General features: G+C 41.6%; 1 protein-coding gene across 3 annotated transcripts in view; it reads right to left on the reverse strand.

Moving 5' to 3' along the window:
* LOC140212002 (semaphorin-7A-like) overlaps positions 1–15,924 on the reverse strand; it is a 37,067-nt gene that overhangs the window by 13,368 nt on the left and 7,775 nt on the right. For 2 of the 3 annotated variants that reach the window (XM_072282346.1, XM_072282348.1), the window contains exons 3-10: positions 8,286–8,330; positions 7,389–7,487; positions 6,804–6,906; positions 6,609–6,716; positions 5,577–5,698; positions 4,249–4,427; positions 3,236–3,347; positions 1,029–1,224 (exon numbers count right to left, since the gene is read on the reverse strand). In XM_072282346.1, coding sequence (XP_072138447.1) covers positions 1,029–1,224; positions 3,236–3,347; positions 4,249–4,427; positions 5,577–5,698; positions 6,609–6,716; positions 6,804–6,906; positions 7,389–7,487; positions 8,286–8,330 — 964 coding nt within the window. The remainder of the gene's footprint in view (positions 1–1,028; positions 1,225–3,235; positions 3,348–4,248; positions 4,428–5,576; positions 5,699–6,608; positions 6,717–6,803; positions 6,907–7,388; positions 7,488–8,285; positions 8,331–15,924) is intronic. The other variant, XM_072282347.1, reaches the window with a different exon arrangement.

Consider the following 15,924-nt stretch of genomic DNA (forward strand, 5'->3'; position numbering starts at 1 on the left):
CTGGTTTGACGTCCATGCTCCAGCCACTAGATGCGAGTTTAAAGTGACAACAACAGTGTGTACAAGTAAATTGAGAAACAGAATGTGTTTGCTGATCTTTTCTTTTGTGTAGATTTCATAAGTGTTTGTATTTTCTTTTATATCTGACTCAAAAACAGCCAATAAATACAACTTGTCTTCCATGTATTCATTTTTCCGAAGTTGGTACCCTCTGTATAAGCCGACCCCCTAATTTTAGGACCAAGATTTAGGGCCAAATTCTCAGCTTATACACCGGAATTTATGGCACTTTAATAAATGTACTTTGAATCTTTGAATCCAGCAAGTTGTTTACCCACTTCATGGATCCAGTAAGCAGATATTGGGAGGGCTGGTGTGGAGAGATGGATCTCCAGGACAGGGGCACCAGAGTTTCAACCACACCCATTTGCTGATCAGGCATACTGTCACTTGCCCACAGGGTCACTCAAAGACCCGACACACTAACCAGCTCTCCCACACTACCACTGAAAAGCAGCAGAAAGCAGGTTCAGTTGTAACAAAGAGATTTAGATAAGAAACGAGGCCAGGAAGCTGGAGTGTAGCTTAAGTGCTGGCATGGACAGGTTGGACCAAGTGGCCTGTTTCTATATTGTATATCTCATGCAAGTAGGATCTCATGCAAGTCATCTCAAGTGGGAGCCATTAACCCTTGTGTATCTTTCACTTATGGAAATCATATCGTAAATTGCCATATGAATATTTACAATAGTAACACTCTATGGAAACATGTTGCTCTGTAACAAAACCCACCTATGGGTGGAACTGTATCCCTACTGTTGGAGAAAAATAATGCCAATTCAATATGGAAAAAAAAGCTTCAAATAATTAATTTGACTGCTCCAAAGAGCCAGGATTAGAATTATGAACAAAATGAATGTACATTATACAGTTTCACTGTACCTTTGACAGTCAACACATTGGACTACAACAGTCAGCAACAGCAAAATTGGGCACCTTCCAAACTATTGCTGGTTATCAGCCCTTACCCATCGCCACATACAGGATACGGGACACATCTCCATTGGGGGCAAGAACAGAATCCACAACTATTTTCTTGAAGCGATTCTGATGATTGATAATGAGGGGTCTTTTTCCAATAGGATATATCCAAGACTCCATCTCTGGATTGTTCTCCACAACAGTGAGTACTTGATCTGGTAGTTCTTTTGTGTTATTGACACACTGAAATAATGAGCAAACAATAATAGAAATCATGTTATTTACCAATTCAATGTGCATCAATGTGAAAGGTGAATATCAAAAGAGTCCTTCACCAATCTAAGATATTAAATGAAGAGGTAGTGAGAGAAAAAGTTTGAGACTGAGTCAAAAGGTTTTAGTTGAAATGTGTTTTTTAAATGCATGATAAGTTACCAATCAATAAATGCAATAGGAAGAGCAGTGAACATGAAGAAGTTGACAGATGAGCACCTGGTAAAGTTGAGAGAAACAAACATTAGGAAGCTTGTTCTTTGGTCAGTTTGACTGTGTGGAGACTGGCTGACATTGTGGTGATGATAAACACTTTTACTTTTGGAATTTGGGATTTCCCAGTATGAATGAATTGAACATTTTGCCTGTAATATTTGGATATTTATCATAGATATCTTTACAGATTGGTCTTGCTATCTACCTACATATTTGAATATTTAAGAGAGACCAGTCAGGCTTAAAATTTGAAATTTGCAGATGTAGAAAGTATTATGCTTCATTGTCTTAACCTGTGAATCAGCTAATTTAGTTTGAGCTGCAAGTTTAATCAGACACTGATATTCTGTGTAATGGACGAGTCTGGTGTGTGAGAAGGAAGTGTGGAAGTCATGAATAGTGCTTGATTTTAGTTTAAAATAGATCTAAAATGAACAAAGTATTTTTTTCCTCCAGGAAATGAAAGCTATGGGGAGTGGGAGAGAAGATCTGGTTTGAAGTCCTTTAATTGACTGCAGATTTCGACAGAATGAACAGAAAGAGCAGAGCCCATTTGTGGAGACGAATGTGACCATGACCAGAGGCCACCAATACAACAGAAACACCAGGAAACTTGAGGAGAATGCAGAAGAATCTTCTTTACCCAAAGGGCAGTAAGAAAGTGGAACTCACTCCCAGAGAGGGACTGAGCTGACGCTGTTGATGCATTAGGTTCATAGTCATACATCATGGAAACAGGCTCTTTGGCCCAACTCATTCATGCTGACCAAGATGCCAATCTCAGCTAGTCCCATTTGGCTGCATTTGACCTGCATCTCTCTACTTCTTTCCTACTCATGTACCTAGCCAGGTGTTTTCTTTAAATGTTTGAACTGGACCCACCCCCAGCAATTCCTTTGGCAGAACATTCCATATATCCACCACTCTGTGTGGAAAAACCTGACCCTCAGGTTTGCTTTAGAACTTTCACTTTTCATCTTAAGCTTATGCCTTCTAGTTTCACCCTTCCCTATCTGGGGAAAAAATACGGATCATCTACCCTACAATGACTGTTGTAATTTTATTAATCTCTAAATGGCCATCCTCAGCCTCCTTTACTTCAGAGAAAAAGTCCTGGCAAATTCAATCCCACCTCATAACTCAATGTATAGGGGAGAAAGGAATACAGAGTACCACCGGTAGATTTGCATGGGAAACGAGGTGAGAAACTTGAGTGGGGCTTAAATGCCGGGATGGACTGGTTGTGCCCAATGGTCCGTTTCTGTACTGTACAGCCACGTAATCCTGTGCAAGGAGGGATCCAGTCATCCCAAGGTGAAACCGTTAAACCTTCTGTATCCTTCACTTACTTTATAAATTGCCATCTAAACATACTTAATGATGATTCTATGTAAACATGCTGCTCTGTCATTTCTCCCACCTACCGTGAATAGAACTGTGTCCCTGGTGTTGCACCTACCAGCTCCTCCCATTGTACTGCAGCCTTTCCCAGACACCACCCACCTCTAAATCCCTACTGCTCAAACTTCTGCCAGTTTTCATCCTGAATCACAAATGCTGACATTAAAGCAGTGGCTCGGACAGGGATTTAATACAGTTACTAATTGACATCCACATGCACTGGTCCAATTTTCCCCTCACTATACTGCTCACGTGCAACACCATGAGAATGTGATTACTCTAATAAAGCTAATTAAAGCCCAGTTTTCATGGGATAATTACTCTGCATTCACAAAAGTCAAATATCCAATTGGCAGTCTCTCACCTGGCCAGGTCTGGGATTGGAGGGAATACTGCCCCCGTAACCCTTAAAGGCAGATTGTCCAAACACGTCACTGATCTCCTTCATGGAGTACACACACACGGCTGTTCCGTTCCTGAAAAAGGCACAACCTCAGATAGGCGTCCAGTGAGGGAGAGAAACAGAACAAACTGAGTCATTTTTCACGCACAGCAATGAAATCCAAAAGCACCTCACCTAATGGCCTTGGGTAAGTTGTCTTCTGCCCTAAATGAACAATTTAAGAGTACCTTAACTCATCTTTTACCTTTATCTCTTGAATGTAGATCACAATTGGATTAATTTTACAGCACAAGCTTCAATATTACAATGTTGGATCTGGATCAGATTCACACGTTGAGATCTGATGAATGTTACGCTACAGGATATTGATCTTACTGATATTATAGTATTACTGTATAGAAACAATCAGATTGATAATAGTAACTCAAAGAGATCCGTACATATTGTGACCCTTTCTAGCCCTTTGTTCAGGCTTTTCTCAGTGTAAGGATGCCTCTGCACACCCTGTCCTGCTCTCTTTCCATGTCCCACAGAACACATTAGTACAAAGGTACTTAACGACAAGGTACTGAGCAGTACCCTCCCATCCTGGGACAGTTTGTTCCTTTGTTTCCAGGGATGAAGTGCCCCACGATCCGTGCACAGCTTCAAAGAGCAGTCTCTGCAGAGTGAACTTCAGGTCAGGGATGTTAACATCAGCTGGCTTACCTTTCACAAATGCCTTCTGCTCAAGGAGTTCTGAAGACAATTGGCCAAAGAAGGGCTTCTTGTCACACGAAAGTTCTTCCTAACCCTCAATGTTGAGAAAAGTGAAGCAATTCCAAGTTTGTTTAGAAAAAAAAATTGACTGGTTGGAAGAAAGTGGGGATGGTGGTGCCTTTTATCACTTAAACTGTATCAGGGTAGCTCAGGCTCACATGGAACAGCATTACATTTCATAGGTTTGATTTGTTCCACTATTCTTATAAACTCACCAATTGCTGCTAAAGACTCCATACACTCTCCCTTCACTATCATTGGGTGTCTTGTAAATAAACGCATCTTCAATCCTGTTGTAAAGGACACTGTCAGCAGGGTTGCTACAGATCAGACGGGCTTTGAGAAAGGTTGCCCACTTACTCAGCAGCCGTTGTCTGGATCCACCTCGGTCATTCTGTGAACAAAACAGATCCGAACCTGTGATAAACATCACATCGGCAGTTGACCCAAGAAAGGTGGAGTGGATGGTTGCCTACCGTCAGGTGACCAGAACATGTGGTCACAATGACTGCACGCTTTGAACCACCTTAAATCCTGGTGTCATCTCACTGAGGAGCACAAGGTATTAATTGAAGCTGTGAGCAAGTTTTATGATGAGGTCAAGTGTCCAGAGTAACGTGTGAAGAGAAAGTTACAGCAGAAATGACCACTTCACAGCAGATAGTAAAAGGGCTCAAAATTTCCAACCAACTTCAAGTAACCTGTCTGTACTTTCTCCATCGATGCTGCCTGACATGCTGAGGATTTCTAGCATTTTCTGTATTTACTTTACGCTTCCAGCATGTGCAGTATTTTTGATGATCAGCAACAATGATTTAGTTCGAACTATACCTCTTAATGGCATAAAGTTTCATAACAAAATCATCAAGGTTCTCATTGAGGACAAAGAGGTTTGAGGAATATGTTTCCAGGTTTAGGGCCTAGACTTATGAAGATGTCAACAGAGTTTGCTATTTTAGTTACTTACTAGATTAGCAAGTTTAGGCAATAAATATTCTGGACTGCATGCTCTTACTGGCTTGGTTGAGGAAAGTGGTTCAACAAGTGGCTGTGATTCAAATAGGTTCAAATTAGTCAGGGTTTATACACCTAATCATTGGCTGACTCAGATCAAGTTAGACTTACAAAAGACAGATGCTGGAAGAGCAGAGCCGATCAAACAACATTTGTGGAAGCAGAAGGTCCAAGTCAAATGTTTTGGTTAAAACCCTGCATCACGTCAGACAGCTGTGAACAGCAGGAAGACTGGAATAGGTTTGGTGGCAGCGACAGATTTAAATACATTCAACCTTTATATAAATTGTCTGCGCGGGCCGTCAGTGATTTCAGCAGTGTCCCGAGGCAGGGCTAGACCCTTCCAACATTGGGCTTGGACCTGGAGCTCGCACTAATGGGAGGGATAGAACTCTGGTTACCAACCACACTGTCCGGTTTCCTTGCAGGGAAATAAGGCGAGGGGCCGGAGGGAAGTTTCTCAGTGATGGAATAACAATCCAACTCAAGGTGACAGCAAATCCAGTCACAGTCCATGAGGCACACCCACCTTACACACTTGGCCAATCCGTGAAATCCATGGGTCAACATCCGGGTTTACCTGCGCAATCCTTTCTCTGAAGAACACATAAACCAAGTCGCCCAGCGGTGACATTCCCACAAATTTGGGATCTGAAGGGAAGGAAGCGTGATTACAGATAATTGATGAAGTGAAGGCTGTGGAAGGATCAGAGAGCTCACAATGACCAGGAAATTGAAGGGTCGGGAAATGGAGAATCCCAAACCTAACTGGGTGTCTTTGCTGTGGTAACATAGGAAACATGACAACCAATTTGAACACAACAAGCTCCCACAAAGAGTATCTTGGTTAATAAGTGGATGACCCATTTTGGAGACCTCAAAGAAATCTTACCTCACTCAAAATGGCAAATTGGACTTTGTCTGTACTCAAGGTATCAGACTGAAGATGGGACCCCTCACACTACAGCTCCACAAGTTTCCCACTGACATCCCATTGATAGAGGGCTGAAGACATCCCACACATTATAAATGTTTGAAGTTCTAGATGTTCTGATGTTCTGTTGTCACACATCCCATTTAAACCCAGGAAAATCTTCACCCTTCCCCCAAGTGAGTTGGCATTCTTTCCGGTGGTGGAAGTCTCCAGTGACCTTTTATCAAAGCACAAAAGAAGAAGGGAGCAGTGCAGGCTTAGTCCATCACCATCTCCTTTGTCTTACTGAAGTTGAGCTGCAGATGATCAGCTTACACTATTTGACAAAGTCCTCCACCAGGGCCCTGTATTCATCCTCCTGTCCTCCCTTTATACACCCAACTATTGCTGAATCATCAGAGTATTTCTGCAGATGACATGACTCAGTGTTGTATCTAAAGTCTGATGTATACAGCGTTTCAGACCCATTCACTGAACCAAAACTGGTGACACTTGTGGAAAAGGTCATGGTCCCTTCTGACAGAAGGGGTCATGGAAGAATGACAGAGACAGAAAAATAAATACTTGAGGAATTTGTAGGAAAGAAATCTATGCAGGAGAAGCCAGAGAATGGAATGTCACACTTACCTTTCATCCATTCGTCGTGAGACTTTAATCGTGAGAGTTTATCACCTTTCTTGTAACCAGTAAGGACCTCTTTGTCTCCATTAGATGCTGAAGAATAGATTCTTTCCTCTGTAAAAGTAGACACACACACACACTCTGAGTGAACTGGTTCTGGATCTCCAAATTAATGTGAATTGAAACTGCAAGAGGGCCTACCAACAACCAGTGAAGCAAAACCTCGTTGTGGAGTTTCAGGACAGATACCTCGTCCCACAGTTATGTTCTTTTCATTGAGAAATTCCTTTAATTCATTTTTAAACTGTAAAAAAAGAAAAAAGTTGGTAAGAGATACACCTTTTAAAATTAATGTTTTTATCTCTAATAGTGGAGGTAAGGAGGAAAAGATTATTCCTGACATGCAGAGGGAAGCATTAGACTCATAAGCCTAATGGTTTCTTTCCATGCTGCAACCTCGAGTAAGAAGTTACGCTGATAAGATTAGAGAACGGCCACATAACCCTAACAGGTGTAGGAATTTCTTCTTGCAGACGGTGGTAAATCTCTGAAATCATTGACTCCAGAGGATTTGTCACTAGGCAGGTTCATTCTGGCTCCAGGAGACTGTGCACAATGAACTATATTTGGGTAGCAGCCAAGGAGATGCAGACAGCAGGCAGGAGGTCCAGCCACTTCACACCATCATATAAGATTAAAATTGCTCCAAATTTGTTTTTCCAAACCTTTAAGGTGAAAGGCACAACTCAAATGAATATGTTAAAGTATTAATCGCCAGTTACTTACAAGCAGCCAACACTTTGGTCTCATCCAATTGGTTCCACACAGAAGGAAATTAGTTTTATTGAATTTGTGCAAGATCATGATATAATTCCCACAGGTACCCTGTAAAATAAAGGGGTTCAATATTTAAACAGCCAATCAGTCAAAGAAACCAGGTTCCTGATACCCAGTGGAAGAGACATTGTTCACAATGTATTCTGATACATGAAAAGGCTAAATATCACTAACTCCAAGAAGTGCAACGCCTGGAATGGACTGAGGCTCGAGGAGAGTTTGTTTGATTTGGAGACAACATCCCTGTTAAATGCTGACATTGTTTCCGTAGCCATCAAATCTCAGAGGCCATCAGGCTGAGAGGAAAGAGTTGGAGGACCACCCACTATAGGGTTTGAGAGGGTTGATGGAGATGATGTCGGGAATTTCAGAGGGACTTGGGTGGGAACAGATGTGACATCCTTTACAAACCAATGTTGGAGAGTCCCCGGGCAATCAGAAAGCTCTACAGACACATATGGCCATCAGTCCGACACAAAGGAAGAGTCTTCAACCAAGATCAGAGTCTACAGAGGAAGTCTTGCCCTCAGCACTCAGATTGCAGCTCACATAACTCAATGCACATAGATCTCTGGATTAGAGATATAATTAAAACAGACAATCAGTAACTGACTTGCAACATGATATCACTGGAAGAGGAGATTCCAGGAGCCACATCACAGTTCAACAACATTTAAAAACCACCGACTCCTTTTGGAAGCTGGCTCAGTGCTAAAAAGACGATTTAATAACAAATAAACACTCAAAACAGTTCTACCAGAGCTGTGTAAACATATCAGGATATTGCATTCCTGAAGAACTTAAGATAAGCGAATGGACTGAAAAGAATTCTGAAGCAGAACTCACCAATTTGTCCCCTGGGCATTCTTTAGGATCACCAGGCACTTTGATCTATAAGGTGAAGAGACAGGATCCATGACCAGTGACGGACAATTCCCATCAAATAACTGATTTCCATCATTGAGAAATGTTCTGTACCGTACAGGTCTATTACTGAGACAGAGAACTATCCTGCACTTGTTACTACAGCAGTCAGAATTTGAAACACATTAAAGCATCTTGCAAAAAAAAAACAAACTGTCGCAGCGCCTCACTCTGCTGAACCTCACTGGTAATTGTTTTATATTGTCACATGTACCAAGATAGTGAAAAAAAATTCTGCAAATTATCCATAGTGATCATTTCAAAACATAAGTACTTTGAGAAAAACAGGAAAAGCAGTAACAGAATGCAAAAAATAGTGTTAGAGTTACAGTACCTGCCTCAACCACTTCCTCTGGCAGCTCATTCCATTTAAGAACTAGCTGCAGTTGAAAATGTTTCCCTCATGTTCTTATTAAATCTCTCTTCCAACCTTAATCCTATGCCCCCTAGTTCTTGATTCCACAGCCCTGGAAAAAAGACTATTTACTCTAGCTATGTTTTTGATCTTTTGTACCTCTATAAGATTACTACTCATTCTCCTACACTCCAAAGAAAAATGTCAGAACTTGCTGAACCTCTCCATAACTCAGTCCCTCAAGTGCTGACAGCATTGTCTGTGCTCTTTCAAGCTTATTGACATCTTTCTTATAGCAGGGTAAACACAATATTCCAAATGCAGCCTTGCCAACATCTTGTACAACTGCAACATACAAGCAATACTATCTGTAGGAGTCATGCATTTGTTTTCTATCTACATTTCTACATTGTATTCTATATTACACATTTATTAGGGTAGCTAGTCACATAGTGTAGGGGGTGGTAAAAGTGAAGGGAATAGTTATGTATTTGTGCTTTGTTCTGGGCAGCATGGAGCTGGGACCAATGGATGTTATACAGTATCTTTTGTTGACTGCTTAGTTACGCTTAACTTTGAAACTGCTTAACCCCGATTAAGTCTGCTTAAGTACGTTTAATTACACTAGTCTTAATTTCATCACTTCAATACTCCATGTTTTGCTAGATGCTAATAAAGGATTACTTTTGGAACATTATTATTGGATTGATTAGAGGGCATGTCATACAAGGATAACAATCTGTGGGGAATTGCCAGTAGTGGCATTAGTTTGTTAGAATTGGCCAGTACATTCTGTCAGGAAAAATTTTTCACAGTTATACCAAACCAATGTCAACACTTGGATGTGACTGTGAAATCAGAAACACCGTAGCCTGTGTGCTTGGGTGTTAAACAGCTTGGAATGGTCAGCACTCACTGTAAGCTCCATAGGACGGTATTTGGCGAGGAATTCAGCACTTGGTTCCATTGAAACACTGAAATATTTTGATTGTTATTGTTTTGTCCAGTTTGCACACTTAGAAAACACCATGAGTCAAGCTGGACACAGTAACCTTGAAGTCAGGACTAAAGGCAAAATTAAAATTAGTGGGAAAGCTTTGGAGACTAGAATTGACAATGTTCAGGACTACAATAAAATTGTTAAGAAGACTGATGGTTTAATACCATTAATTAGAAGTGTTCTGGTATCAGAAGGGCAACAAGATGTTTCAAGAGTGCATTCTCATTTGGGTGAAGATGTTGCTTAGCAGCACAACTTGCTGCTGTCTTTAATGCCCATTTCAGACAAGATCAACTGAAAGCTATTAAGTATTGATATGCTTATTAATACAGCCACAGTGGAGGCTGAACAATGGTTGGAACAAACATGCAAAGTTGAAGGTCAAATTGCTGGAGGAAATGAAAATTTATAAAGCCACAGAGCATACTGTGACTACATATGAAATTGATGATTTTCAGGATAACATACTACCCTGAAGACTGTATCTAACATGCAAGCTGCAGGCTCTATTGCCAGCAGAGCATCCCATGTGTCTGATACCTCTGCTAAAATGGTGGCTAGCGTAGCTTCATTATTCACATGGCAATAATTACCGCAAGACAAACATGCGTTGGAAGAGCAAGAGCAGCGGCTTCGGAGAAGAAGCAGCAGGTCAAGTTGCAGGAAGAAATTGCAGTGCAGATGGTCAAAGTTAAGTGGTAAGAGCTTCAAGTGCTGTGCGTGCTAAACGTGCTCCAGCAGGACAGTCCTATGGTGCGAGTTCCTATGCTGACATAGCACTGAGAAAATCCAACTTGCTCGATGTCAATGTGGATACATTTGTTCCTCAAATGTCTATGAGCTACAAGTTTGGACCCCAAGGGGTAGTTCAGGATGTTTACTCTCAGCCTGCACCAAGGAGGCACTCTGAATCTGTGCCATAGCCAATAGCACAAGGTGCTTCTGAGGAGATTAATTTGCAGTATGGTGACACTCGTGTCTCAGTGCACTGGAGGCCATAAGGATGAGAAAAGGAAATAGCAAGCTTAGTGATGCAACAACATCGCAGAGCATTTCTGCCTTAAAAGAGAGATTCAATTCATCAGTGGTGATCCATTGCAGTACCATTCATGAGGGCTTTCAAGAATAGCACAAGACAGATGATTATGGCGATCGTCTCTATTTTCTTGAACAGTTCACTGGAGGTTATCCTAGAGAGCTGGTCAAAAGTTGCCAGCAAGCCAAGCCAACCCAGAGTAAGAATATCTCAAGGACAAAGCTTTATTACATGAACATTTTGTTAATGAGTGGAAAATTGCTACAGCCTACAAGAAAAAGGCTCTTTCTTAGCTGCATATCAAAACAGAAGATGTGAAAGCTCTTCAAGACTATGCAATGGGCAATGCTTGGTACATGTGAGAGCTGGACATGCCTATTAATAGCAACACTCAAAATACAGGAGGAACTCAGCAGGTCAGGTTGCATCTATGGAAAGGAGTGAACAGTCAACATTTCAGGCTGAGACCCTTCATCAGGACTGGGAAAAAAAGATGAGAAGTCAGTAAGAAGGTGGAGGAGGAAGAAGTACAAGCTTTTAGGTGGTAGGTGATAGGTGAAACCGGGAGGGGTGAAGTATAGAGCTGGGAAGTCGACTGGTGAAAGTGAGAAAGGGCAAGGGAAGGAGAATCTGATACGAGAGGTTAGAAGACCATGGAAGAAAGGGAAGGGGGAGGAGCACCAGAGGGAGGTGATGGGCAGGAAAGGAGATAAGGTGAGAGAGGGAAAACAAGAATGGGGAATGGTGAAGGTAGGGGGTGCGATTACCAGAAGATCGGGAAATTGATATCCCATGCCATCAGGTTGAGGCTACCTGGACGGAATACAAGGTGATGCTCCTCTAACCAGTGTGGCTTCATCGCGGCAGAAGAGGAGATCACAGACCAACATGTCAGAATGGGAATGGGAAATAGAATTGAAATAGGTGGTCACTGGGATAACCTGTGTTTTTGTGTCAGGCAGAGCATAGGTACTCAGCAAAGTGGTGTCCCAATCAACATTGGGTAACACGGATATAGAGGAGGCCACACTGGGAGCAACAGATACAGTAGATGACCCCAACAGAACAAGGTGAGGCAAAATATCACCCATGGAAGGACAGTTTAGGGCCCTGAATGGTCATGAGGGAGCAGGCGTGGCACTTGTTCTGTTTACAAGGACAAGTACCGGGAGAGAGATCAGTGGGAAGGGATAAATGGACAAGGGAATCATGTAAGGAGCAATCCCTGTGGGAAGTGGGGGGGGTGGGTGGGGACGGGGAGAAGAGAAAGGGAAAGATGTGCTTGGTGGTGGGATCCCATTTTAGATGGCAGAGGTTACAGAGAACTATGTGCTGAACGGGGAGGCTAGCAAGGTGGTAGGTGAGGACAAGAGAAACCCTATCCCTGGTGGGGTGGAGGGAGGATCGGGTGATGACAGACGTGTATAAGATGGAAGATGTGCTGGTGAGGACAGCATTGATGATGGAGTTCCTCCCGCAGTTTGAGGGTGTTATCTGTTTTTCCAACATCTGTTGAGTTTCTCACATTTGTGACGCCTATTAATATATAGATTGTTGTAAAGAAGTCGTCTTACATGCTTAGGGATGGGTTTTATGTGCTTGGAGATGTTTTGCCTGTGAGCTACTACATAATCACAACTGTGAAACTACTTTCACCAATCTTGTTGAGTTTATTGAAAAACAAGTGATGAGTTATTGATTTACTTATTTGACATACACCTAATGTATGGATATATGTGGGATACTACAGCACCTGCAGTAAGCAAAAGTGTGAAGAAAACTAAGTCACAAATTTATTGTAAAGCTTAAGGAAGCAGCTTTACCGCTACTGCGGCTACTGCGAAAGGCGAAGCTAAAGCGGAGCCTAGAACTGATGAAAAGGGTGCGGATTTAGAACAAGCTATGAAAAATAAGCAGCGAGTAACACTCTGCTATCTATTAGGTTATGGGGCTAGTGATAATGATTGTAAACTTTCTGCAATTCCAGTTCAGGTGAAGTCTAAGAAGAGTAAGAATTCAGTGGTTATTTATGCTTTCAAGTAAAGTTCCTGGGTGTCAAAATGCTTGAGGATCTACCCTGGTCCCAAAATATCGATGTAGCTATAAAGAAGTCAAGACAGCAGCTCTATTTCATTAGAAATTTGAAGAGATTTGGTTTGTCTACTAAGACACTTGAAAATTTCTATAGATGTAGTGTGGATAGCATTCTGAAAGGCTGCATCACTGTCTGGTACGGGGGGTGGAGGGCTACTGCACAGGACCAAAAGAAGCTACAGAAAATCATAAAATTACTCAGCTCCATCTTGAGTACTCGCCTCCATAGTACTTAAGACATCTTTAAGAAAGCCTCAGAAAGATGACGTCCATTATTAAGAAAGCCTCAGAAAGATGACGTCCATTATTAAGGGACCACGGCACCCAGGCAATGCCTTCTTCTCACTGTTACCGCCAGAGAGGAGATACAGAAGCCTGAAGGCACACACTCAGTGATCCAGGAACAGCTGCTTCCCCTCTGCATCGAATTCCTAAATGGACATTGAATCCATGAACATTACCTCACTTTTTAAAGAATAAATATTATTTCTGTTTCTGCACCAGTTCTAATCTATTATATATAATTACTGTAATTGATATATTTACTTATTCTTTCTATATTATCATGCATCACATTGAACTGCATGTAAGTTAACAAATTTCACGACACTGATAATAAATAATATCTGCCATTGATAATAAACCTGATTCTGAAAAACAGCAATGTTCTGCATAATGAGCCTCATGAACAAACTCATCTTGATGAGAAAAATAACTCATTTTCTTGCCCCATGGTGTACAAGAGAAGGTTGATTAGCTACATCATTTCAGGATTGGTAGTGGCTGGCTTAGTTTAAAGTACTGTGAACTACCCAACATCTATACGCAGGAAAGTATGTCTGCCCATGAAAGGAACATCTTTGATGGAAGATCTTCAGAAATGGTCTCACCTGAAGCATATTCGTTTGCTGGAAATTGATTCAGAAATTGAGTTGTTGATACGATCAAGTGTGCCAAAGGCACTGAACTGTTGCAAGTGATTTGCAATGCTAATGATGGACACTATGCAACCAGAACAATGCCGGTTGGACTGTTAACGAACCATTGAAAGGAGACCCTGGTGGTGGAAGAAACTATGCTCGGCCAAAGCTACCAGTTAACAGGATTTCAGTTTTACACTTAGATGAGCTTTAGCAGCAGCAATTCAAGACAGATTTCTCTGAAACAGTCAAGAGGAACAACGTAGTTTGTCAAGAGAAGATCACGATCCAGGATAGAACGCTTACCAGAGAAAGGACATTTGTATGAATATTACCATTTCATGTCTCGTGTTTTGGTAATATGTAGTTGGAATTATTATAGTATAATAATTAAGGGCTGGAATGTCGGAGCCATGCATCTGCTATCTGTCGTATTGTATTCTGGGATGTGTGCTTATTATGGTAACAAGTCACGTAGTTGGAGGTGTGGTAAAGGTGAAGGGACTAAGTTACTATTTGTGCTTTGTTCTGGGCAGTTTGGAGTCAGGGACCGACAGATGTCACGTTGACCACTTAGTTATGCTTAATTTTGTTTAATTACATTTGAAATAGTTTAACCCCACTTAACTTTGATCAGTACTTTTAACATTGCTAGTTTTAGTTTCATCGCTTCAAGATTATTAGCAACTAGCAAAACAAAGGATTGAATTTGACTTTTTTCTTTGACTTTGTCATACAATAACAATCTGTGAGGGTCACCAGCAGCAGTACTAGTTTGTTAGAATTGGCAGCTAAACTATTTATCACATTATCTATCTTTTTAACCCTTAAAAATAAACCTAGCAGACAGGTAAACACTTGAAATAGCTAAAATGACTTGAAGTAGCTTTATCATTCAAACTGGTACTTCAGTCACATGAATGCTGCTGTGTTCTATTCATCAGCCTTAAACGGTTTACAACAGAGGAATTAGATAAACGTTCAATACATGACAGAACTGCCTGGACTGAATACAGAGTTCAACAGTGTAGCACTAGGCCAGGTGACCTTACTGTTGACCTCCAGCATGTTCTAAACCTCTGCGGAGTGTAGATGTGTACAGAATACACCGCAGAATGATCAGCCCAATTAAATCTACTCGATCAGAAGTGGAGAGAGTGAGCAATTTCAAGTCCCCGGGTGTCAATATCTCTGAGGACCTAACCTTGACACAACATCTTGATGCAGTTATAAAGGTGGCGGGACAGCAGCTATATATCATTAGAAGTTTAGGGAGATTTGGTTTGAAGGAGACTAGTGTTGAAATTGCAGGGGCCCTGGCAGAAATACTTAAAATGTCGCTGTCTACAGGTGAGGTGCTGGAGGATTGGAGAGTGGCTCATGTTGTGCCATTGTTTAAAAAAGGATCGAAAAGTAATCCGGGAAATTATAGGCCGGTAAGTTTAACGTCCGTAGTAGGTAAGTTATTGGAGGGAGTACTAAGAGACAGAATCTACAAGCATTTGGATAGACAGGGACTTATTAGGGAGGGTCAACATGGCTTTGTGCTTGGTAGGTCATGTTTGACCAATCTATTGGAGTTTTTCGAGGAGGTTACCAGGAAAGTGGATGAAGGGAAGGCAGTGGATATTGTCTACATGGACTTCAGTAAGGCCTTTGACAAGGTCCCGCATGGGAGGTTAGTTAGGAAAATTCAGTCGCTAGGTATACATGGAGAGGTGGTAAATTGGATTAGACATTGGCTCAATGGAAGAAGCCAAAGAGTGGTAGTAGAGAATTGCTTCTCCGAGTAGAGGCCTGTGACTAGAGGTGTGCCACAGGGATCAGTGCTGGGTCCATTGTTATTTGCCATCTATATCAATGATCTGGATGATAATGTGGTAAATTGGATCAGCAAATATGCTGATGATACAAAGTTTGGAGGTGTAGTAGACAGTGAGGAAGATTTTCAGAGCCTGCAGAGGGACTTGGACCAGCTGGAAAAATGGGCTGAAAAATGGCAGATGGAGTTTAATACAGACAAGTGTGAGGTATTTCACGTTGGGAAGACAAACCAAGGTAGAACATACAGGGTTAACAGTAAGGCACTGAGGAGTGCAGTAGAACAGAGGGATCTGGGAATACAGATACAAAATTCCCTAAAAGTGGCGTCACAG

This window comes from Mobula birostris, chromosome 18 (assembly GCF_030028105.1).
Source record: "Mobula birostris isolate sMobBir1 chromosome 18, sMobBir1.hap1, whole genome shotgun sequence".
Classification (NCBI taxonomy): Eukaryota; Metazoa; Chordata; class Chondrichthyes; order Myliobatiformes; family Myliobatidae; genus Mobula; species Mobula birostris.